Source organism: Cannabis sativa, chromosome 4 (genome assembly GCF_029168945.1).
Source record: "Cannabis sativa cultivar Pink pepper isolate KNU-18-1 chromosome 4, ASM2916894v1, whole genome shotgun sequence".
Lineage (NCBI taxonomy): Eukaryota > Viridiplantae > Streptophyta > Magnoliopsida > Rosales > Cannabaceae > Cannabis > Cannabis sativa.
The window spans coordinates 78,069,479-78,093,060 of record NC_083604.1 but is presented as its reverse complement, the minus strand read 5'-3'; the positions used below and the strand labels follow the sequence as shown (position 1 = coordinate 78,093,060).

The 23,582-nt window shown below is 34.4% G+C and overlaps 4 protein-coding genes, 2 non-coding genes and 1 pseudogene across 7 annotated transcripts; 4 read left to right on the top strand and 3 right to left on the bottom strand.

Moving 5' to 3' along the window:
- Positions 1 to 402: 402 nt before the first annotated feature.
- On the top strand, positions 403 to 474 carry TRNAP-CGG (transfer RNA proline (anticodon CGG)). Its single transcript has one exon. It is a non-coding gene; the product is annotated as a tRNA-Pro (tRNA).
- Positions 475 to 563: 89 nt separating this feature from the next.
- On the bottom strand, positions 564 to 634 carry TRNAG-GCC (transfer RNA glycine (anticodon GCC)). The gene has a single exon. It is a non-coding gene; the product is annotated as a tRNA-Gly (tRNA).
- A 1,186-nt stretch (positions 635 to 1,820) lies between these two features.
- LOC115714639 (LRR receptor-like serine/threonine-protein kinase GSO1) lies at positions 1,821 to 4,512 on the bottom strand. Of its 2 annotated transcripts, XM_061114594.1 has the most exons (2): positions 3,562 to 4,512; positions 1,821 to 3,378 (listed from the first exon to the last, which is right to left on the bottom strand). In XM_061114594.1, exons 1-2 carry the CDS (start codon positions 3,944 to 3,946, stop codon positions 2,021 to 2,023), a joined length of 1,743 nt encoding a protein of 580 aa, XP_060970577.1. In that variant the 5' UTR covers positions 3,947 to 4,512; the 3' UTR covers positions 1,821 to 2,020. The 2 variants fall into 2 exon arrangements, with proteins under 2 accessions (XP_060970577.1, XP_060970576.1); XM_061114593.1 differs by having other exon boundaries at positions 1,821 to 4,511.
- Positions 4,513 to 6,049: 1,537 nt separating this feature from the next.
- On the top strand, positions 6,050 to 6,188 carry LOC115715462 (small nucleolar RNA Z247; annotated as a pseudogene).
- Positions 6,189 to 10,493: 4,305 nt separating this feature from the next.
- On the top strand, positions 10,494 to 12,800 carry LOC115715058 (pentatricopeptide repeat-containing protein At3g29230). Its single transcript, XM_030643849.2, has one exon. The coding sequence runs from the start codon at positions 10,721 to 10,723 to the stop codon at positions 12,515 to 12,517; it is 1,797 nt and encodes a 598-aa protein (XP_030499709.2). The 5' UTR covers positions 10,494 to 10,720; the 3' UTR covers positions 12,518 to 12,800.
- An 862-nt stretch (positions 12,801 to 13,662) lies between these two features.
- Positions 13,663 to 14,952, top strand: LOC115714153 (uncharacterized). The gene is made up of 2 exons (XM_030642722.2): positions 13,663 to 13,966; positions 14,058 to 14,952. The coding sequence occupies exons 1-2, from the start codon at positions 13,816 to 13,818 to the stop codon at positions 14,825 to 14,827; spliced, it is 921 nt and encodes a 306-aa protein (XP_030498582.2). The 5' UTR covers positions 13,663 to 13,815; the 3' UTR covers positions 14,828 to 14,952.
- A 4,102-nt stretch (positions 14,953 to 19,054) lies between these two features.
- LOC115715245 (receptor-like protein 53) lies at positions 19,055 to 20,974 on the bottom strand. The gene has a single exon (XM_030644085.2). The coding sequence runs from the start codon at positions 20,533 to 20,535 to the stop codon at positions 19,267 to 19,269; it is 1,269 nt and encodes a 422-aa protein (XP_030499945.2). The 5' UTR covers positions 20,536 to 20,974; the 3' UTR covers positions 19,055 to 19,266.
- Positions 20,975 to 23,582: the final 2,608 nt, after the last annotated feature.

Genomic DNA, 23,582 nt, shown 5'->3' with positions numbered 1-23,582 from the left:
CACATGGTGCGCTGTGCGCACCACACCGACCACAAAGCGGGCCCAAACAAGAATTTGTGATGTATGCCTTGGAAACTGTTATTATGGGCTTTTGGATTTTCAGCCACCATTGGGGACCCCAATCCTTTTCTCTTTCTTTCTTGTTTTTTTTTTTTTTTGTGGGTGTGGGGGGTAATTCTCTTGAATTATATTTTCATGGAGAAATGGGTTCTTTTGATTAATTATATGAAATGGGTATAAGAATAAGAATAAGAATTAAGAAGTATTTGGTTCTGTATTTAAGAAGTTATATGGAGAAAATAAGATATAAGAAGAAATATGAACAAAAATTAGAATTTTCATGGAGAAGTTAATCATTTGTATTGTTTTATATAATTTAAAAAAAGAACATATACAAGTAAAGGGTGTTTGGTCTAGTGGTATGATTCTCGCTTCGGGTGCGAGAGGTCGTGAGTTCGATTCTCGCAACACCCCCACTTATGACTAAAATTCTTTTCATTTTTTTTTATTATTCAAAAAATAATTTCTTTTTTTCTAAAAAAAAAGAAAGAAAAGAGAATAATTGCACCAGCCGGGAATCGAACCCGGGTCTGTACCGTGGCAGGGTACTATTCTACCACTAGACCACTGGTGCAATTTTGTTGTAGTATCTGAAATTATAAAACATTAATAGATTATGTAAAAAATTTAAATTTGAAAATAACTTTGATAATGAATGAATGAATTTTTATTTATTCAAATCGAAATGTTACGTACGTTTTTACTTGAAACATCTTAGCTGACTAAATAAACAGAAATATTCTTTAATTATGATCATCAATAATATTCTTCTATGACATGGTGTTACACTATTATTATTATTATTATTATTATTATTATTATTATTATTATTATTATTATTATTATTATTATTATTATATATCTTCAATTTTATCTTTACTTATGTAATGTATGCATGTTATTCTGCCAGTACTAGAAACAGTATTAGAAACCAATAACTCGATCACACTCCAAATTCTTTATGCAGAGACAAAGTATTATTACTGTGTTCGTCGATCTATTACATTATATAGTGCATAGGTATGGTTGTAGCCGTTATACAGTTATAGTAGTGGTTTTGGAGCTCGATACAGAAACCATATAAATAAATCCAAACGACAATAGTTCATAGCATGGAATATGTATAAAACGACAATTTGCTCCAAGACAATAAAACAGTCTTATCTGTTTTCCTTTGTTCTTTTTTTGCTTAGAGACAACAAAACAGTCTTAATGTTAAGTTTTTTGTATGGGGAATACATTTATTTTTTTTTTTGAAAAGAAGGGAATATATTTATTTAGTATATGAGTATTGCTCATCATAATCCTTAGCAACACCTTTTATAGAGGTGTTGCCTTGAGATTCTTGAGATTATTTAATGATATCTTTTAAAAATTATTACATTGAAATATATAAATCTCGATATTACACTAATAACCATATTATACATTAGAGGGTGCCGTTGTCTTTTAGCATTTATCACCGTGTACATATTTAGTACTTTAATTAAAGTAAAATTTGATCAATAAAATATATTAATTTACTTAATTGGTTCTCAGTATCAGTTTCATATAATTAAATGATTAGATCTGAATTTAGAACTTATATAAATAAATGCAATTTGATCGAAATATGTACTATTTCAGAATGCAGAATACTAAATAACATTACTGAAAATATTGGGTAATATATATTGTACTTATAATATTTGATTAGTTTAATTAAGGAGTGACGTTAAGACACTAAAATACTAAGCACTAAATACAAGCGTGAATCTCACTTAATAAGATAAATTAACTACCATATGTTAAGTATGGCTGTATGGGATATCTGAATTCTTCCAAGGATAAGAAAAACAAATAAACTGTACAAATATTTAAATAAATAGCCGTTAAAGATAATTCTTTTGTGATATTAATAAAAAAAACAACAACAAATAAATGGAATTTCATACGAAAAAAAAAATAAAATAAATACAAATTAAGAGTGGTTGCATGGTGGAAGTGGAGGCCCACATAGGCCATGATTATCCAAGAATGAAGAGGCAGAGAATGTAGTATTGTGAGAAGGAATCATTCCACTGAGAAGGTTTCCAGAGACATTGAATTCTTTAAGATTTATCAAGTTGATTACTTGTTTGGGAATTGTGCCTCTTAATTTATTCCTTGAAAGAATGATAGTAGAAAGTTTCTCTGCATTTCCCAATTTCATTGGTATTTTCCCGGAAAGCCCATTCCCCATAAGCTTTAAAATCTCCAACTCACTGAGTTGTCCTATTGACTCGGGTATGCCACCACTTAATGGATTGTTTGATAACACAAGTGATTTGATTGAAGCCATTGATGGTCTTTCACCAATGTTCTTATCAATTGGACCAGAGAACATGTTGTTGGAAAGATCAATGGAGTTGAATTGACCAAGTGGGTTTTGTAATTCTTTTGAGAAAATCACATTTATGTGACCAATTAACATGTTGGAATGAAGATCAAGATCCATTAAAAGAGAAAGGTTTTTGAACTCAATAGGGATTGATGAATGAAACCCATTACTTGATAAGTTAAGAAATGACAGATTAGTCATGTTACCAATCCAATTAGGTAATTTCCCATTTAAACCATTGTTTGAAAAATCAAGAATTGAAATTGATGTTGAAGCTAACCATTTTGGAAGATGGCCTTCAATTCCTGTTTTGGCAAGCTTTAACCTAAAAAGCTTCATCTTTGATATAAACTTAGGAATATAAACTAACCCAAGTGGATTGAATGAAAGATCCAAACTTTGAAGATTCTGAAGTTTAGATAGCTGAGGAGGAATCTTACCAGAAAGTTTGTTTCTTGATAAATCAAGTGTTTGTAAATGAACTAAATTTTCAAAGCTTGATGGGATTTGGCCTGTAAAATGGTTGTTTGAGAAGAAAATATCTGTAAGAGTAGTGAGTTTTCCAATACTTGAAGGTAATTTTCCTGACAATCTATTGTTCTCAAGAATGAGTCTTTGAATATTTGGTAACTTACCTATTGAGTCAGGTAAATTACCCTTTAACTTATTCTCTGATAAACGACAATAGTAAAGAGAAATAAGCCCTGAAATTGAATAAGGAATCATTCCAGTAATCCTATTCTGATTAAGGTACAAAAGAACTAACTCAGATAATCCACCTATTGATTCAGGAATCATTCCACTTATACTATTTTCAGACAAATCAATATATTTAAGACTCTTAAGCTTACCAATACCATAAGGAATGGAACCAGAGAAATGGTTTCCATGAAAATCAAGCTTAGTCAAAGAACTCAAGTTCTGAATCGAAGTTGGAATCGACCCGGAAAACTGATTCCCTGCCAAACCCAATTCAAAAAGTGAACTCATGGACTCAAAAACAGAGGAAGAAATGACACCAGACAAAGAATTATCACTAAGATGAAGCTTTTTGAGACTAATAAGGTTTCTAAATGTAAAGGGTAATGTTCCATTAAGCTGATTAGTATCGAGAAAAAGGTAACTAAGTTGAAACAAGTTACCTAATGCTAAAGGGATTGGTCCTTTCAAGTACTTGAGATTGCTCAAGTCAAGGACTTTAAGAAATGACAAGTTTCCAAGATAAGGAGAGAGTGTACCAGCCATTGAAGTGTCAACAAAAAACTCGTCGTTGCCAATGAAAAGGCCAGGACGAGTGAGGTTTGTGACTCTGCCTGAAGTGGTATCACATACCACTCCTTGCCATGAATGACAGCAATCTGTGGAAGAAGACCATGATTGGAGAAGCTTTGAAGGGTCGGATATGATGTTTTGTTTGAATTGAAGGAGTGCTTCTTTGTCTACTGCATGACATGCATTGGTGAAGAGAAATGAGAGAGAGAGGAGAATGGTTAGATAGAGAGGTTTTTTGAGAATGGTAATGTCCATAATTTGGATAACAGAGGAAGAGGATAGTAAATTAATGAGTATAGAAATATGAGATGTGTTATATATATATAGAGAGAAGAGAATAGATATATAATGCGGTGGTGAGTATTAAATTTTCATGTGCTTATGTATTAAATATGGTTGATTGATGCTCTCTCAAGAAACAAGTGTGTCAAACGATTCTTATAATATTGACACCTTTCGAGTTTTGACTCTTTAACTATAGGACCAAAATGTCAAGATAGGAGGCCACTCAACAGGGAAGCTAGCATTTGTACTTAATACTTAAGTGTGCCCAAATCTTTTAGAGGTGGCACTCTAGGTTCTTTATCATTTCTTATTATTTCAATGCATTGTTATTAGATACTTGTAGTAACATTTTATAATTATTTAGTGATATTTAATTGAACCAAATAAATCAATATAATAACTTTTAAAAAATATCGTTAAATAATCATAAGGTGCCACTACTAGTACCTAATAACAATATTTTAAAAAATAAGAAATGCTATAAAATAACACAAAATAAATTAAGGTCAAAAAAATAAGTTAGATACCATAACACGCCTCGAAAGTCGAAACTCGCACGAAAGTTGATAATTGTTTTTTTTTTTTTTTGACCATGAATTAGTTTTGCAACATTTGTTTGTGATTTTCCAAATACTAGATGTTAGTGAAACTAATCTTGCTGAGCTGTCAAGTTGTTATACTGTTAATCAAGATTAGTTAAATTCTGTTTTGCTGTTAGTTAAATCTTAACTAACTCTGCCTCTGTATCTTAAAGTGTATAAATACTCTGTTTGTAATGTTTTGCTAATCAATGAGAATTATACACTTTTCTACTTCTTTGTCAAACTTTACACTAGAATCTTGTTTTTTTTTTTATATATAGAAATGCTACTATCTAATTACTAATATAACTGTAAATACGTGTGTCAGATAAGTCTGACTTATATTTTGAATAGCCTGCAATAATATGTGTCATACTGTGTCGGTCTATAAAAAATATGAATCTTGTCGCATCGTACTAATATTTTAAAAAGTAAGCTTGAAATGGCTCGTAAATCTATATATTTTTGTGTCGTGCTTTTTGTAGGCTGACTCATTTTTCATAAATGGATAAGCCTAATTTCTTATACATGTAAGAATTTAGGTTCCACATTTTCACTAATTTCGTGTCGTGTCGTGCTAATTTACAGTTTTATATTATGTCGTGCTTTGTTAAATTGATCAGATATTTCCTTTTAAGATATTTACCTCAGCTTGGACACCTCAGCAGTGAGCGTACCATGAGCTGTCAATTTATTGAATTCTAGAATCCCCTAATATCTTTGGGATTCCTTTTGTATTCAGCCAATCATTGGCAAAAGGAATATTTTATTGTTAGGAAAAGATTCCTTTCCTTGTACTATATATCTGCTAATATCTTTACTGTACATTATTGAGGAATATACAATCAATACAATACACACCAGATTTTACGCCCTGTTTTCTCTCTGTTTTTGCCTTTATTATTTCCTTCCTAATTTAGCTTGGTATCAGAGCCAATGGCTTCTCCTGGTGATTCCTCAGTCAACAACGCCAGATCACAAGCTGTCGACGCTCCTCCTCCAGCTCCCGGCGCCACAGCCTCGTCTCGCACCTCTGCTGCAACCTCTTGCCCCCATTACCATTCGCCTGGACAGAGACAACTATCCTTACTGGCGTTCCCAAGTTGTCCCAGCTGTGCGCACTCATGACCTCGATGGTTTTCTCTTCGGAACCAGGCCATGTCCTCCCCAATTTCTTGATGCTCCTGATGAACAAAACCCCAACATGTTACAGCAGGTAAATCCTCTTTTTACCGTTTGGGTTCGTACTGATCAAACCATATTAAGCTGGCTTCTAAACTCGATTTCAGAAGCCATGCTTGGCCATGTTCTTCGTTGTCGCATCTCTAATGAGTTATGGTCCCTTCTTGAAACTCTTTTCACCACTCAATCTCGTGCCCGTACACTTCAACTGAGGTTCCAACTTCAGTCTCTAAAGAAGGGGTCCTTGACCATTCATGATTATATTCTTAAAATGAAAACCTTGGCTGACGGTCTTAACTCTGCAGGACAAGTTTTTACTGATGATGATCTTATACTTTATATATTGGGAGGCCTTGGCCCAGAATATGACTCTGTGGTCATAAATCTTACATCTCGAGGAGACCAACTAACTCTCTCCGAAGTGCAATTTCTTTTGCAAAGCCAAGAAATGCGTATTGATCAAATGAACTCAACCGTGGCTTCAGATTTGAACGCCCCCTCTGCTAACTTTGCTGCTAGAGGCAAGAGGCCCTTCATCCCATCTAACTCAGGAAGAGGCTCTAGTTTTCGTGGCCGTGGTCGCGGACGAGGTCGTGGAAATCAAAACCGTGTGGTGTGTCAACTCTGCAACAAACCTGGGCATTCTGTTGTCAAATGTTACTATCGCTTTGATGTTAGCTTCACTCCAGCTGCTAGTTCCCATAATATTTCTCAAAACAGCAGTCCAAACCAGCAGCATAACAACAACAATACTAATCAGCAGGCGTTTGTAGCCAACTCATCTCATCACCCTCGTCCCGATGACACAAACTGGTATGTGGATAGTGGTGCCACTAACCACATCACGGACAACGCCAACAACATCCAAACTCCTGCCGAATACAATGTTAAGAGTCGATTAATTGTTGGTAATGGACAGTCCCTTGCTATTTCTCACATTGGCAGTTCAGTCATTAAATCTCCTGGTATTTCCAAACCTGTTAAGTTAAATACAGTGATATGTGTGCCTAAAATTTCCAAAAATCTTTTGAGTGTTTCTCAACTAACTAAAGACAATAATGCTTATGCCAAGTTTTATGCTAATGATTGTGTTTTGAAGGACATGGATTCGAAGAGGGTTCTTCTTCAAGGGAAGCTTAGCAATGGGCTCTATCAACTTACCACACCAGCAACATGTTCTGCTAGTTACTCACCAATCTGCTTGTCTACTCAAAAGTCTAGTGTCAACAGTCCTAATATTAGTCCTAATTTAGAGTCTATCGAGTATTGTTTTCAAGTTTCCACTAGTGAATCAAGTTTGTGGCATCATAGGCTAGGCCATCCTTCCTTTAATGTACTCAAACATGTTTTAATCAATGAAAAGAAGTCTTTACCTTCTAATTTACAATTTTGCTCTAGCTGTCAACTTGGTAAATCTCATCATAAACCTTATCCAACGACTCTAAAGGAATCAAAGCAACCTCTTGAACTGGTGCATTCGGACATATGGGGTCCTGCACCCACTATGTCTAGGCATGGCTATCGTTATTACATCCATTTTTTGGATGACTTTAGTCGCTACACCTGGATTTTCTCACTTAAAACCAAAGATGAGGCTCTATCTACCTTTAAAGCCTTTCGAATGCAGGTTGAAAAGCAACTAAACACCACCATAAAAATTGTCCAAACCGATTGGGGAGGAGAGTATAGAAAATTTGAACCTTATCTTCAATCTATAGGTGTAAAGTTTAGGCATCCTTGCTCTCACACTCATCAACAAAATGGAAAAGCTAAACGAAAACACCGTCATATAGTTGAAACCGGTCTTACCCTCTTTGCTCACTCAAGTATGCCTCAAAGATTTTGATGGGAGGCTTTTCAAACAGCCACCTTTCTCATCAACCACCTTGCCACACCAATCCTAAGTTATAAATGTCCAATTCAAAAATTATTTGGTCTTGTTCCAAATTATAAGTTTCTAAAGGTCTTTGGGTGCGCGTGTTACCCATATCTTAGGCCTTACAACACAAACAAGTTGCAATTTCGGTCAACCAAATGTGTTTTCATTGGCTATAGTCCAAGACACAAAGGATATATGTGTCTTCATACTTCGGGTCGAGTCTACATTGCTAGTAGTGTAACTTTTGATGAATCCGACTTTCCGTTTGCCAATGGCTTCACATATCCCACTGCACACACCGATTCCTCTCTCTCACCTAGTCAATATCCCCAATGGTTGCCATATTTGTCCACAGTGACTTCAGCACATGCTCCTGGTGTAGTTGTTGTTGATAATACTCATTCGCAGGCTTCTCAACAAGATGAACACTCCTCGGGTTCACCTGTTACTCATCCACGCAACTCTATTAGCTCTTCATCAACTCCATCACAACAAACCAGCCCCCTCTCTGTCAAATCATATCCAACCATTCCTCTTCATATTGACCTGCCACTTTCACCTATTTCTCACACCAGACAGCCACTTCAGCATTCCCCAATTCAGCACCAAACCAGTCCAATTACTTGCCCTCCACCTCGTCCAATCCAGCCCTCCCACCCCATGATCACTAGAGCCAAGGCAGGTGTTCGCAAACCTCGTATTTTTACTGCCTTTTCTTCCTCACCTTTGGCCTTAATGGCTGAATTGGAACCTGAAAATGTGCACCAAGCTTTAAAAAATCCGAAGTGGAAGTCGGCCATGGACACAGAATTTTATGCTCTCTTAAAAAATAAAACTTGGATCCTTGTGCCTCGCTGTCCAGGTATGAGTGTCATTGATAATAGATGGGTATATCGTGTCAAGCTCAACAAAGATGGGACAGTTCAACGTCTCAAAGCTCGCCTTGTTGCCAAAGGCTTTCAGCAACAACCTGGCATTGATTTTTATGAGACTTTTAGTCCGGTTGTCAAGAGTTCCACCATTCGAGTTATTCTTCATCTTGCTGCCTTTAATCAATGGGATATTCAGCAGGTTGATATTGATAATGCCTTTCTAAATGGCACACTCTCCGAAACTGTCTACATGGAGCAACCTGCCGGTTACATTAGCACTTCACATCCCAATCATGTCTGCAAGTTGCAGAAAGCTTTGTATGGCCTTCGTCAAGCACCACGGGCCTGGTTTGATCGTTTGCAGCAAGTTCTCTCCTCCATTGGCTTTTGCAGCTTTGTTTCAGATCCTTCCCTCTTCTTTTACAAACAAGGCGATGCTGAATTATATCTCCTAGTTTATGTTGACGATATTCTGCTCACAGGTAACAACACTCTTACTGTTCGCGGTATCATTGCAAAACTTCAGCACTTCTTCTCTCTTAAAACACTTGGCTCAGTAAATTACTTCCTTGGTTTCGAAATCACTCGAGGGGCCTATGGTATTCATCTTTCACAAAGCAAGTACACGATTGATTTGCTCAACAAAACTCACAAGCTGCACTCTAAGCCAAGTCCCACTCCTATTTCTCAAAGTGACAAACTCAGCATAAATGACAGCAAGGCTTTCGATCAACCAAGTTTCTTTCGAAGTGTCATGGGAGGCCTTCAATACTTAACTCTAAGTCGTCCCGACATTGCCTTTACAGTTAATAAGTTAAGTCAATTTATGCATAGTCCAACCCAACATCATTGGAATGTTTGCAAACGTCTCCTTAGATATTTAAAAGGCACAACCGGATAAAGTATTATTTTCAAGCCATCAAAGGAGTGGAATGTCGAATGCTTCAGTGATGCTGATTGGGCTGGGTCTATTGATGATCGAAAGTCGACTACTGGTTACTGCGTTTACATTGGAGGAAATCTAATAACTTGGTGTTCGAAGAAGCAAAAAGTTGTGGCAAAATCCTCAACAGAGGCAGGGTACAGGGCCCTTTCACAAACTGCCACAGAAGTCGCTTGGCTTCATTCACTCTTCACAGAACTCGGGATTAAGCATAAGATACCTGCTGTCATTTGGTGTGATAATGCTGGTGCTAATCAACTCTCCTCAAATCCCATATTTCACAGCCGCACAAAACACATAGAGGTGGATGTGCATTATGTTAGAGAACTCATCAAACAAGGCATTGTTGAAGTTAGGCATATTCCTACCTCAGAGCAGACCGCAGACATCTTTACCAAGTCGTTGTCAACGAGTCAGTTCTCATACTTGAAAAACAAGCTTGCCATTGTTGATCAACCAAGCTAAGCTTGAAGGAGCGTGTTAAATTGATCAGATATTTCCTTTTAAGATATTTACCTCAGCTTGGACACCTCAGCAGTGAGCGTACCATGAGCTGTCAATTTATTGAATTCTAGAATCCCCTAATATCTTGGGATTCCTTTTGTATTTAGCCAATCATTGGCAAAAGGAATATTTTATTGTTAGGAAAAGATTCCTTTCCTTGTACTATATATCTGCTAATATCTTTACTATACATTATTGAGGAATATACAATCAATACAATACACACCAGATTTTACGCCCTGTTTTCTCTCTGTTTTTGCCTTTATTATTTCCTTCCTAATTTAAACTCATATTTTTTCATGACAGATTGTGCTCGTGTCTCTTAAACTCATGCTAATTTTGTGTCATGTCAAAAAATCAGTTACTACTACTAGGACTACTTTTTTTTTTGAAAGAATACTACTAGTACTACTTACTAGCAAATTTGATTTCTGAAATTTATTAGATACTCTTTGACTCCATATATAGTGGGCCTACCAATTAAACATGCCTATGGGCCTTGTTTGTTAATATATATAATTGAAGCCCAAAAGCCCATTTCTCTATCATCCACGACTACCACTCCTAACCCCAACCGAAGGAGAAGAAAAACACCATTAAAAATCAGAGATAAGCTTCTTCTTCAGCTTCAGAAAGATAAGTGTTCTGTAATTTGGACTATGAAGCAACCATGGGAGAAGAGAACTAAAAGGTCAGACCTTCATTTCAATCACAAATTCGAAATTTGAAATCTTTTTCCATTATCATAATATTTTACACAGTTAAATTCTTCGGTTTTCCATTATGCAAATGTGTGTTTCGGTTCGAACTCCAAAATGGGTTTCATCAAGAAGGGTCTTAGAACAGAAGCTATCTCAGCTCCACAAATGCTCAAATTTAAGCCAAGTAAAGCAAATTCACGCTCAGATTATCAGAGCTAATCTTCACCATGACCTTTATATTGTCCCAAAATTAGTGGCTGCTTTATCTTTGTGTCGTCAGTTGGCGTTGGCAGTGAACGTTTTTGATCAAATTCAAGAACCCAATGTGCATTTGTATAATACCATGATTAGAGCTCACATTCAGAATTCTCAGACCTCTCAAGCTTTTGCTACTTTCTTTAATATGCAGAGTAATGGTGTTTGTCCTGATAATTTTACTTATTCCTTTCTTTTGAAAGCTTGTTATGGGAGGAATTGGTTGCCTGTGGTTCAAATGATACATAACCACATTGAGAAATTTGGTTTTAGTTCAGATATATTTGTGCCCAACTCGCTTATTGATTGCTACTGTAAGTGTGGTCCTCTTGGTGTTAGTGAAGCTAAGAAGGTTTTCAATGCCATGGGAGTTAGGGATGTTGTTTCTTGGAATTCCATCATTGGTGGGTTGGTGAAAGTGGGCGAGTTGGGTGAGGCGCGCCAGTTGTTTGATGAAATGCCTGAGAGAGATTTAGTTACTTGGAATACTATGTTGGATGGTTACAGTAAGGCTAGGCTGATGAATGAGGCGTTTGAGTTTTTTCAGAAGATGCCGGAGAGGAATGTGGTTTCGTGGTCGATAATTGTTGCTGGATATAGTAAAGCTGGGGATATGGAAATGGCGAGGATGTTGTTTGATAAGATGCCTGTTAAGAACTTGGTTACTTGGACTATTATAATAGCTGGCTATGCTGAAAAGGGATTCGCAAAGGAGGCCACTAGTTTGTATGATGAAATGGAGAAAGTTGGGTTGAAGCCTGATGAGGGGACAATAATTAGTATTATGGCTGCTTGTGCTGAGTCTGGTTTACTTGGTTTGGGTGAGAAAGTTCATGCTTCAATTAAGAGAAATAGATACAAGTGTAGTGTTCAAGTATCTAATTCTCTGGTTGATATGTATGCAAAGTGTGGTAGTTTGAACAAAGCATATGAAGTCTTTAGTAGGATAACGAATAAAGATTTGGTATCATGGAATGCCATGCTTCATGGTTTGGCTATCCATGGTCACGGTGAGAAAGCGCTTCATCTTTTTTCTGAATTGAAAAAGGAAGAAAGACTTAAGCCAGATCCGGTTACATTCATTGCTGTCCTCTGTGCCTGCACTCATGCAGGACTTGTTGAGGAAGGCCTTCGATTCTTTCACTCAATGGAAAGTGAGTACGGAATAGTTCCCCAGGTTGAGCACTATGGTTGTGTAATTGACCTTCTGGGACGTGGGGGACGTCTCAATGAAGCCTTTGATCTCGTGAATAGCATGTCGTTAGAGCCAAATGCGGTCATCTGGGGTACCCTTTTGGGAGCTTGCCGAGTACATAATGATGTGGATCTTGCTAGAGAGGTTCTCGATCGCCTGGTTAAATTAGAGCCATCAGATCCTGGAAACTTCTCCATGTTGTCAAATATTTATGCTGCAGCTGGTGATTGGGACAGTGTTGCCAATATGAGGCTGCTAATGCGGAGTACAGGTATCCAAAAACGTTCAGGGGCAAGTTCCATAGAGGTGGATGATGAGGTCCATGAATTCACTGTATTTGATGAATCACATCCTCAATCTGATAAGATTTATCAGATGATTGGCAGGTTGAGTCAAGATCTTAAGCGAATCGGATATTTCCAAAAATAACATAGGCAATAGAAGGTGCTTTAGAATGCATCTAGTGGCAACATACAAGATAGCTTTGCATTAAAGAATGTTCCATTGCAAATTTCCAAAACAAATTCTCTTCCTGTAGTTTGTACCAATAGGCAAAAGAATGGTATTATTCTTTATTATTAAGGCAAGAAGAAAAAGGCAACTGATTCTGTAGTAATTCTTTTTGTATACTTAAAAGTATAGCTTATGACTCAAGATTCAACTATTTTTTTGTTCTTCCAGATATTAAAGCTCTGCAAAAAATTCTACTTAACTCAGGTTATTAGTATCTACTACTACAATCTCTGGTTAGTTTTTGTTCCCTGTTTTGAATCATGACAATTTGCATATCTTATCAATGTTTAAAAACTAAATTGCTTGCATTTCAAAAAAAAAAAAGACTAAATTGCTTGCAAAGATCTAGTTTACAGTACACCACTCATGATTTAAATTAAAAGCACTTGAAGAAAATGGTATTCTCAAATTGTCCAAAAAAAAGATAATGGAACTCTTTTTAACTACTTATTTTTTGATATATAGAGGAATAATTGCCGTAATGACATCCATATATATGTATGTGAGGTCTTTCATTCTCCATATCAAGCTTGTTTGTCTTTTATTACCATTAGCAAAAATACAGCATAGTTGATTAAATTTTTTGAAAGAGAAAATAAGAATGTTGTGTAGTATTAGGGCAATCTTGTTTGCTCTAAGGATTAGGTCTATTTGGCACCCAATGGAGAATATAAGTATTCCATAGTTGTAGCTGAAATTTTTAAGCTCATTTATGGGAAATGATACTTTAAAAGCTCATTATTCCTTTGTTAATCAATTTTGTTTTGCCCAGATCTAAAATGCTTGCTAAAGACAACACTTATAATTAGCAATTTTTTTTTATAATAATTATATAACACTAATAACAAATAACAATGTGATACCTCTAATGGTATTATTGGTGCATTTAGGAATTTTTTTATCTAAAAGGGTCTGATTGATCCAATATCCAAAAGAAAGAGAAGAAAATTCTCTAGCTGACGTGGTACCTCTTGGCACTGCCACGTCAACAGTCATATCCACTGGCCCATACTTTGTCATTTAGGGCTTAAAAAGTAAAGTTTCAATATCAATACCAAGGACCATGGATGGGCTTCTTCAACAACACACCATGTGGTGTATATTGAGTCCCTTTACTTACTATAAATATCTACCCCCAACTACTACTTTATCCATTGCCCAAAAAAAAAAGATCATTCTTTATCTGAAATTCAATTCAGAGAGAGGAAAAAAAAATGGAAGCTTGTTTATTCACAACCAATTCCTTCACCAAAACCCTAGAATTACCCCCTTCAATCAGGCCCAAAATTCTCAATTTCTCCAAGAAAATTTCTACTCCAATTCATTACAGGAAACTTGGAAATCAGAATTCCAATTCCATATCATGTAATTTCTATTTACTTTCATAATTTAGTATATAAAAAAAACTGTATTTTTCTTTGATTTGATTGATTGATTCTAAAAATTTGAACTTTAGGTTGCTTATCGGGATCGTATCCACCGTCCGATGATGATAAGAAGCCGATGATCGATCCCGATTGGAGATCATTTAGAGCGAAACTGGTCGCCGGAGAACAAGTTGTTAGGCCTCAACAAGCAGAGGAAGCTTCCTCGTCCGTCGATCTCGACGCGGTGGTGGATCCTCCACCGTCGATCAACATCGGTGATAAATGGGCCCACACTATTCATGAGCCCGAAAAGGGTTGCCTACTCATAGCAACGGAAAAGCTCGATGGGGTCCACATCTTTGAGCGTACGGTCATTTTGCTCTTGGCTACTGGGCCTTTAGGCCCATCAGGGATTATTCTAAACAGGCCTTCTCTTATGTCCATTAAGGAGACAAGGTCCACGGCCTTGGATATTGCTGGCACGTTCTCTGATAGGCCTTTGTTCTTTGGTGGGCCTTTAGAGGAAGGCCTGTTTTTGGTAAGCCCACAAGGAAAGGGTGATGACGTGGTGGGGAAGAGTGGTGTGTTTGATGAAGTTATGAAAGGGTTGTATTATGGGACGAAAGAGACTGTGGGTTGTGCCTCTGAAATGGTCAAGAGGGATATGGTTGGGCTTGAGGAATTTAGATTTTTTGATGGGTACTGTGGTTGGGAGAAAGAGCAATTGAGAGATGAAATTAAAGCTGGTTATTGGACTGTGGCTGCTTGTAGCCCAAATGTTGTTGGGCTTGCGAGTGTTGGAAGTGTTGGGCTTTGGGAAGAAGTTCTTGGGCTTATGGGCCCTAGGAAAGTTTGGTGAGTTGGAGATATGAGTGAGTAGTGTGGATGATGTTAACTAGGACCCATATGGTATAATGTATAATAGTATTATTACTTTGTTTTTGTTGTTAAAAGATATAATTTAATGGCCTCTATTTAAGTGCACATTGATTTCATTTTTTTATTGCGTGTTGTATTTTTGTAATGAAGTTGCATAGTGAACATTTATGCATATTGAAGAGAGACAAATATATGAAAAGAAGCGATTGATGATATACATATTTAATATAACTAAGACTAGGTTATTAGCCCTTACTATTTCTAATTTACCTCCTCAATAAATTCAAAAACCACAGTCCACACTTTATTATCCAATGATAAATAATCAGTTTACATAAGTAAACCTTAAGATAGACTAACACAAATGAACTTATATTTAATCAAAGCATAATTTCCAATGGGGGACAATCAATCTAGTTCCTATTTTAACAAGACCTCAATAATTTTGATTAAAAGGGCATGGGAGACAAAAATAAGAAAATCCAAACATTGTATAAAAAAAATTCATGTTCAATTTAAAAGTTTCATAGTTAATGTTTAGAGAGTCTTTTGGAAATCGATTATATTAAAAAAATATATGCTACCAAAACTAAGATGAAAAAGACAATACATGATTTTTATTTGATTGGGGCTATAATGAATTTTAGTTTACGAGATAGTTTTATAAGCTCTTGGCAATGGAGTTTTTGTTGAATTTGGCTCAAAAGTCAAATTAGTTTGAAGCTCCAAATATATAATTCAATAATTAAGATATTTTGAACTTATTATTTATCATGTTAGTTAATGAAGTTATGTAATAACTGTTGATTTATGCTCCTTTCATTAATTACATATGGTTAAGAGCTGAGCTAATTCTCATTAATTATATATGATTAAAAAATAAACTACTTCTCATTAATTACATATAATTGGGAGATGATTATTTTTTTCTATTGTTAGGCTAGTTTTTAGCCTACTTTTTAAGTGTTTTAATCTCTCTTTTCTTTATGAGAATACATATTTTTAGAACAAAATTATACTTATTTTTCTTGTTTCAGGTTTAAATGGTAAAATCCATATTATGAATTGAAAATAAGAAGAAACATGTTAAATTAGATGAATATGATAAACTTATCATGGAATTTTGTGTTCTAGGATATAATGGATGAAAATTTATAAGTTTTGAATGCTCAACATATTCCACTTGTGATTAAAAATTAACTCTAAAGCTTCAGGCTAATTTTTTTGATTATGATGTGTTCACTTTTAGTGAAAATGTTATGAATGAAAGTTCTAGATATTTTCTTAAACTTTTCAAAACATCTTGAATAATCTAATTCTGAGGAATGTTGATAAAATTATAGTCAAAATACCATCAATCATTGTAGGAGGATTTCAAGATAAAAAATTGTGCACGTTGTTGGAATTAGTGCCACATCGCCCAAATATTGCGTCTCAGCACCCCACTATAGAGGAGATTGATATTTTTCATTAGTTCCCAGCGCCGCAGCGATGCACAGTGAATTGCAAACATTTTAGCTTTTTAAGGGCATTTTGGGAATTTTTGCAAAAAATAGTCTGAGTGCTTCTTTTTAAAGAAGAAAATTGCAAACTTGAGGGGGGAGACTTCTTAAAACTTTTTTTCTCATTTTATTTTTGGGTTTTATTATGTTTTCTACGAATTTGATTATGAATGTATTTATGGAGATTGTTAGCTAAATTCTAATTTAAGAATTTTGATTTTTTTTTTTATAAATGTATGATTTATTCATATTTGTACTTATTATATGTGTTTGACTAACCATCTTATGCATGATTTATGATCTCAATACAAAATCTAAAATAAACATAGGTTTCGATAAACAAAAATATTTGTGTGGCTTGTGTAGTTTTTGGGTTATTGCTTAATGCATATTACTAATATAATTGTATCAGAGATGCAATAATTATCCTTGAAATTTAGTACCTTAATGTCTAAAAAGAATTTTGGTGAAAATATAATCTGCTACCATACTAGATAGAAGAAGAAAATTGATTTGCATTATTGAAATAGGAATTGGATGCAATTAAAGTTAATTTTCCTATATTTCATTATTGATTAAAAATTGCTTGTTGTTTTGTTATTTTTTTTTTTACTTAGATTATTTAGTTTCAAAATTTATTAATTCAATTGCCAAATGGAAACAAGAATGTAATTGATTGATACTTAGCTACAATCCTCATGGGAGCAGTTTCACTTACATGAGTATTACTTGTCAAAACGATACGTATATTTATGTGTTGAATTTATCACAATATTTATAAATATAAAGCTCTTTGAAGAGTATTTTAAATTAGTTCAAGGTTGAAGGAAATATGAGAGAGAACATTTGTATAGCCAAACTCATGGGAGAGAAAAATACTTTGTGAGTGTATTTTTAGTGAGCTTGGAAAAACACTTAAAATATATTATTGGTGTGGAAATTTGTATTTGTACTTTGTATATTTTCTACTGAATTCAATAATATCAGCTCTCTTGTAGAGTAGGAGAATTATTGAACTACGTAATTTTGTGTCTTTTATTTTTTACTACTGTAATATATTGTTATTTATTGCTTCGGCACACAACAATTTTTATAATTTTTTACTGTGCTTTCTGGTTGTGAACCAAAAGAATTCAAACCCTTACTATGAAAAATAGAGCCATATTTATAGGCACATATGTTTAATGGATTTAGGTCCCATTAGGATTTGTACAATAAAGTCAATTGATGGAGTAAAATACACTTATTTTATATTATAGTTTGAGCTATTCGGCCGAGTAGGGGAGACATAATTCTAATACGTTGTCTGTTACACACAATAGTACTATTGATAATGACAGTTGAAACGCAAGCTGTTGTTGGAGTAGTGGTTTTCACCCAAAAAGGTAATTTCCTTTTTGCCGTGTGCTTTTCCAAGTTCTAACAAAGGGGAAAGGTCGCTAGATTTTTAAGGATCGTGTTAGAGGTGTGCCACGTAGGTGACCTTTAGAATAGTAAACTATCCGAAACATCCTTTCGAATTCTGTACCCGGATGACCCCTGACATTGAGGGCATCCTCCTTAACTTTACATGCTTCTTGTCTCTTTTTATTTGGGATTTGTTGTCCGAATTTACTGCTGAAGAGTGAGATGAGAACTGGACCAACCATCCAGTTTTAACTGTTCTCGGTAGATGGGCCGATTAGTTGACCGATACCTATGGTAGGTGTCCGTTAGAATTTTACGTGTCACCCATTCAAAATTACGAATAACAGCTAAAAGTATTGTCCAAAAGGGTATTAAGAGAATTCCAAAGATTTGAACCTTCTTCATTTGATTCCATCTATTACACCCCCAAAAAAGAGAGTTTTACAAAAATACTAAATTTTGAGTAAAAATTTACATTTTACTGTTATACAATTTTTTTTACAAAAATAACATCTTTTTATAAAATAATCTAAAATAACTGTAAACAACCAAACAGAACAATTATAATTAATAGTAGAACAACTAAAAAATAATCGTAGAATAAATAAGAAAACTTAACACAGTATATAATATAAAACTCACACAATTTATTTGAAAAAAAAATAATACAGTATTTTTGAAAAAAAATTCCACTAAAATAAAAATTAAAAATTAAAAATTTAAGTATATGGTATAAAAAAGGAAATTTACACGGTATACTAACTTTTGCCATTTTTTACAAAAATACTGTCAGACGAAATTTTTTACTTTTTTACTTTTTTACTGTATTTTTTTATAACTTCCATATTGCAGTATACTGTGTTAAGTTTCACTGGTGTTCTACTGGTATTTTTTAGTTGTTCTACTGTTGTTTTGAGCTGTTTTGTTTTGTGTTTTACTGGTGTTTTATAAAAATATAGTATTTTTGAAAAAATTTCTGTGTAACAGTATTTTTGTAAAAGTTGACTCAAATTCTAATATTTTTGTAAGTTTCCCTATAAAAATCGTAGAAAACAAGTTGTCCTTACAAGAGTTGGGCCATATAAGATCCATAAATTAGGTCCAAGAGAAACCCATAATGTTAAGAAGCCCAAAATAAGGTTTCCTACAATAGTGGCACGTGAAGAAGAGAGTCAACTAGACATAATTTATGGAGGCGCGTCTGCACCACGGATAAGAAACATCACGTGGGAAGTAACGTTCGCGTGTCAGTCAGATAAAAAACATTAAACAAATCTAAGCCAAACTGCCAAAGTAAGTTCGAATCATCAGTCTTCTTCGTATTTAACAAATAGATATTTCATCTAATAAAAAAACAAAACTTAATAACAATTAACAACAAACATTTTTTTTTATACAAAGAACAATAATTTTTAATACTAATAACAAACAATCAGATTTCCCCTTTTTCTGATTAATGACATCAAAAATATTATACTACTAATAATTATTTATTTTTTTATTAAAGCTTTCATGGAATTGTAGGACTAAAAGCTTTACATTCCATCAACGATTTTTGATCATCACCTTGGCAAAAGAAGAACAAGTCAGGACACCGGAACAAGCAGTTCCCGGTGAGCTCCACATTAGCTGAACCGGGTTTCAGTCCCATTAATGGGCCGGGTATGGGCCCAAACAAGTAATTCCGGCCCAATAAGAGTCTCTCAAATGGGGAAACCCCTGTTTCTGGTAAAACCGTTTTAATGGCGTACTGAGTCGGAATCATTCCGCTGAACTTGTTATTCTCCAACGACAGAGCTGACAGTTTCGGCATTATTGCAAAAAACGACGGTAAAAAGCCCTGAATTTGATTGTCGTTTAAGTCCAGAGCTATGAGATCGCCGTAAGATTCAGGGGACTGTACGGACGAGAATTGGTTGAACGAAAGAGTTAACTGTTGAAGCGATGGGTGGTTGAAGAGAATGGAAGGTACTGACCCACTCAATCGGTTGTGACTCAAATCCATTACCTGTAAAAATCTTAACTTTTTAATCTCTCCAGGAATCGAACCTTCTAAGCTGTTGTTCCTTAATGAGATTTCCACCAGAGACGGTGGTAGATTGGCCGGAACTTTACCGGAAATGTTATTGTTGCTTGCGTCTAAAAAGATTAGATTTTTAAGTGAACCCATATCGGGAAACTCGCCGGAGATTTTGTTTGACTGAATTTCGAGTCTTTTTAAGCTCACGAGATTGTTTATACTAGCTGGGATTTTTCCCTGAAGTTGGTTGTTGTCGAGTGAGAGTTCCTCGAGATTAGAGAGTGATTCGCCGATGGAGGATGGGATTTCGCCGGAGAACGAGTTGGTGGAGAGACCGAGTCGTTGGAGACGAGTCAAGTTAGAGAGCGAGTTGGGTATTGAGCCGGAAAAGAAGTTGTTTGAAAGGTCGAGGATTTGTAGGTAAGGGAGGTTGAATGAGATTGAAGTGAGTGAACCGGAGTAACCAGCTTGGTCGAGACTGAGTTCGGTGAGTCGACTCGTTCCTGACTCGTCAGTGAAATCGCACCTGAAACCACAAGTGAATCGTTCGCTGAAAAGGTTGTCACATGGGTCGAAGGTGAAATCCCACGAGTTAACACATGAGCCTGGACTCACTGAGTTAGGATCTAACTCGTTCTTTAGCTCTTTCAGTACTGTTATGTCTCCCCAATCTGTCTTTGATTCTCCTCTAAGTGACAGTCTTGTGACTGTAATCACAAGAATCAGATTACAAACAACAAAGAAAATGCATGAACCCATTTGTGTTTTGTTATTATTTCCACTATTGTTTTTGGATTTTGATGACTTTAAAGGAAACCCAGTTGATCAGAGCCGTTGGATTTGGTTAAAAATGAGAAAGAGAAGGAAAAAGATGATGACATTGGTAGGAGAAGAAGATATATATTCAGATTGAGTAGTAGTAGCTGTGTCTTTAATCTTTATTATGATGCTTTTAATGTCAGATATTTTTATTTATTTATTTATTTGTTTATATTTTATGAGTGGCTTCACGGGAAGGTGTCAGAAGAAGTAGCTTTTTTTAAGTAAAGGTTTACAAATCCATGATCCATATTTGGTTGTATTCTAATGAAACTCGGGAATTTGGAGCTATAAAAGATGTGAAGGTTGCTATTTTATGGACTATTTGCTTGTCCTAAAGTTTATACTTACAAATATTTTACCTAAATACTAGATTAAGTAGTCTACTAGTGTTTTTGTTAACAAATCTGATTAAAAAAAAATTATAAATAGGATTTTTGTAACTAATTTTTGAAATATCTCAGCCTTTGTTTATGTATTAAATTGTACTCTGAAATTTTATTATTTTAAATTATATTATTTAAATTTTAATATGTATTAAATTATTATTTTTTTATAATTTTTTATATACGTATCAATGAATTAAATAATTTTAATAGTTTAATGAAAATTTTCAATAGTCTAAAAATTTTTAAAAAATATAATTTAGTATATACTAAAATTTAAAGGTGGGAATTCTAATTAACCATATTATAGTATTTTAGTACGTGTTTTGTCATTACTCAATACCAAAAGAAAAAAAAAATAATTGATAAAAAAAAAAACAACATTACTTAAAAAAAACAGAACTTGATTTGGATTATGATGTATAGTGAGGTGTGTTTGATGTAGTAACTTGACTCCCGTTGAGTGTTGTTGATTCTTTATTTTTAATTGTGAGCCATGTTAAACCATTAAATGAAATGAAATGAATTGATTATTAGTTTAATTTAATTAATTGTTTTGATTGTGAGAAGATCTGAGTCCTTTGGGATTGAAGATAGTACTGATTCATCCAATGTGAGGAAAGAGAAAGAGAGTAATGTAATTGTGAAGCAGAGCAGGGTTTAGTTGGGAAGAGAGTACACTTTGTCTTTTGTCCTTTTGTTTTTTATTTGCTCTCTAAACTCAGATTCTTTTCCTTTTCTTATTTTTTATTTTCATTTGTGAATGAAGACACCTCCTTTTCTTTTACCAGTAACTTCACAATTCAATAAACACTACTTTTATTGAAATAAGGTTATGAGTTGAAAACTCAAAACATAATTATTTGATGAACTGAAAATCATAATGAGTACTGAAAATCATAATGAGTAGTGTAGAGTGGTGATGAAGAAAACAATTAAAACCCACATATATTATGCACTAGTTGGAAAATAAAAAAGAAAATTTTGGTGGGGATTTCACTGTTTCTTTCTTTTTTTCTTTCACTGAAAAAAGTGACAATTAGGTAGGAGTTCTAGCTAAATATTTATTTATGTATAACAAAAAATGTATATAATAGCTTATAATATAATGCATCAAAGTACAAAATATTAAGACTAGGAGATGTTAATGAGACAAGATGTCTAGCATCCAAGTATATTTGAATCTCAATTTTTAATTTTTCCACATCCCTATTGAATTGGTTGCAAAGAAGATGCATGTTTCTATCATGCTCGATAAGGACACGCCTCATCTCATTATTCTTCTGGAAATGACAATCGACACTTGCAGTAGTTCGTTTCTAAGAAAGAATGTTCTCGAAGATAGCTTCTCAACACGATCAGTTAGGCTGTCCAATTGATATAAATGATCATGACACTCGATGATCCTTCCTCGATTAACATCATCTGAGTTGGAAAAAGAGTGCTCTATAAACAACGTAATTTATTTCGCAAATCGTTAAGGTACAAAAGAGCGTTAGGAGGGAGTTCTTTTAGTTCGCTAATAGGACTCATGTTGTGTGAAAAGTGAGGAGATAAACTGTGACCTCCAGAAGATATGTCCAATGATTGATATTCAAAGAAAAAAAGAGATAGCATGGGAAGAAAGAGGAAGATGCATGAAAGTAAAAGAATAGTGTGATAATTTATAAGCATGGAAGCTTCTTCTCCAAACTTCCACTTAGTAAAAAGATGAAAAGATAAGTAATCATCTTTGAACAGTAAAATTGATATGATGCATGAAAGTAAAAGAAGAGTATAATGATTTATAGACATGAATGATAAATACCAACCCTTGACGTAGTAAAAAAAATGAAAATGTAAGTAATCAACTTTGAACAATAAAAATTATTTGTGTGAAGAAAAAACACTAAATAATACTCTTTGTTGATTGGTTATACTTGATAGCCAACTTTGAATTATACCCAACCTTTCCAAAAGCCACACTCCATTTCAACAGCACAGATTCTTGTTAGGTGCTTCTCAATCTCATATGTTCTAAGTCTAACCACCTCTCAAGTGCTTCACAATATAAGTAAATTACTAAATTAAGCTCATATTCTTTTACATATTTTCTCCTTATCAACCCTATAATTAGGGGTGAATAGAATATCCATTTAACTACAAAACTCACATTATCCGTGGTGCAGTTAAGGAAAATAAAATTAACTGTGCGGTTAAAATGTTTACTTAACCATACTTTGCAGGTTGATTAAGTTTTTGGTCAGTTCACCATCTTCACCCCTACCCATAATTACTTTTTTATTTATTACATATTACTAAACAGAGCACTCATCAGTTAAGGACAAGAAGAGTACAAACTTTTCACTGTAAATCTCTAATTCTTTTTTCTTACATTTAAGCTATTTATATGTAGCTGAAAAGAATCCTTATTATAACATAAGGTACAAGCTAAAGTGAATGAATGGCCTTGCTTAAACCATTTCTTTTTCGTACATTTTTTGTGTCCTTTACATTTTTTAGAGACATGTACTATATAGAACATAGTGATAAGAGGTAAACCCACATGCAACCTAATTATTAATAGAGAATGGCCCACAACCACAACTTGTTGTATATACA

Bases quoted from the DNA above. Each gene is read 5' to 3' on its own strand.
- LOC115714153 (XM_030642722.2), top strand. From the start codon at position 13,816: ATGGAAGCTTGTTTATTCACAACCAATTCCTTCACCAAAACCCTAGAA. The intron at 13,967-14,057 runs GTAATTTCTATT...TTTGAACTTTAG, and splicing joins GAATTCCAATTCCATATCAT to GTTGCTTATCGGGATCGTAT.
- LOC115714639 (XM_061114593.1), bottom strand. From the start codon at position 3,946: ATGGACATTACCATTCTCAAAAAACCTCTCTATCTAACCATTCTCCTC.
- LOC115715245 (XM_030644085.2), bottom strand. From the start codon at position 20,535: ATGGGTTCATGCATTTTCTTTGTTGTTTGTAATCTGATTCTTGTGATT.
- LOC115715058 (XM_030643849.2), top strand. From the start codon at position 10,721: ATGCAAATGTGTGTTTCGGTTCGAACTCCAAAATGGGTTTCATCAAGA.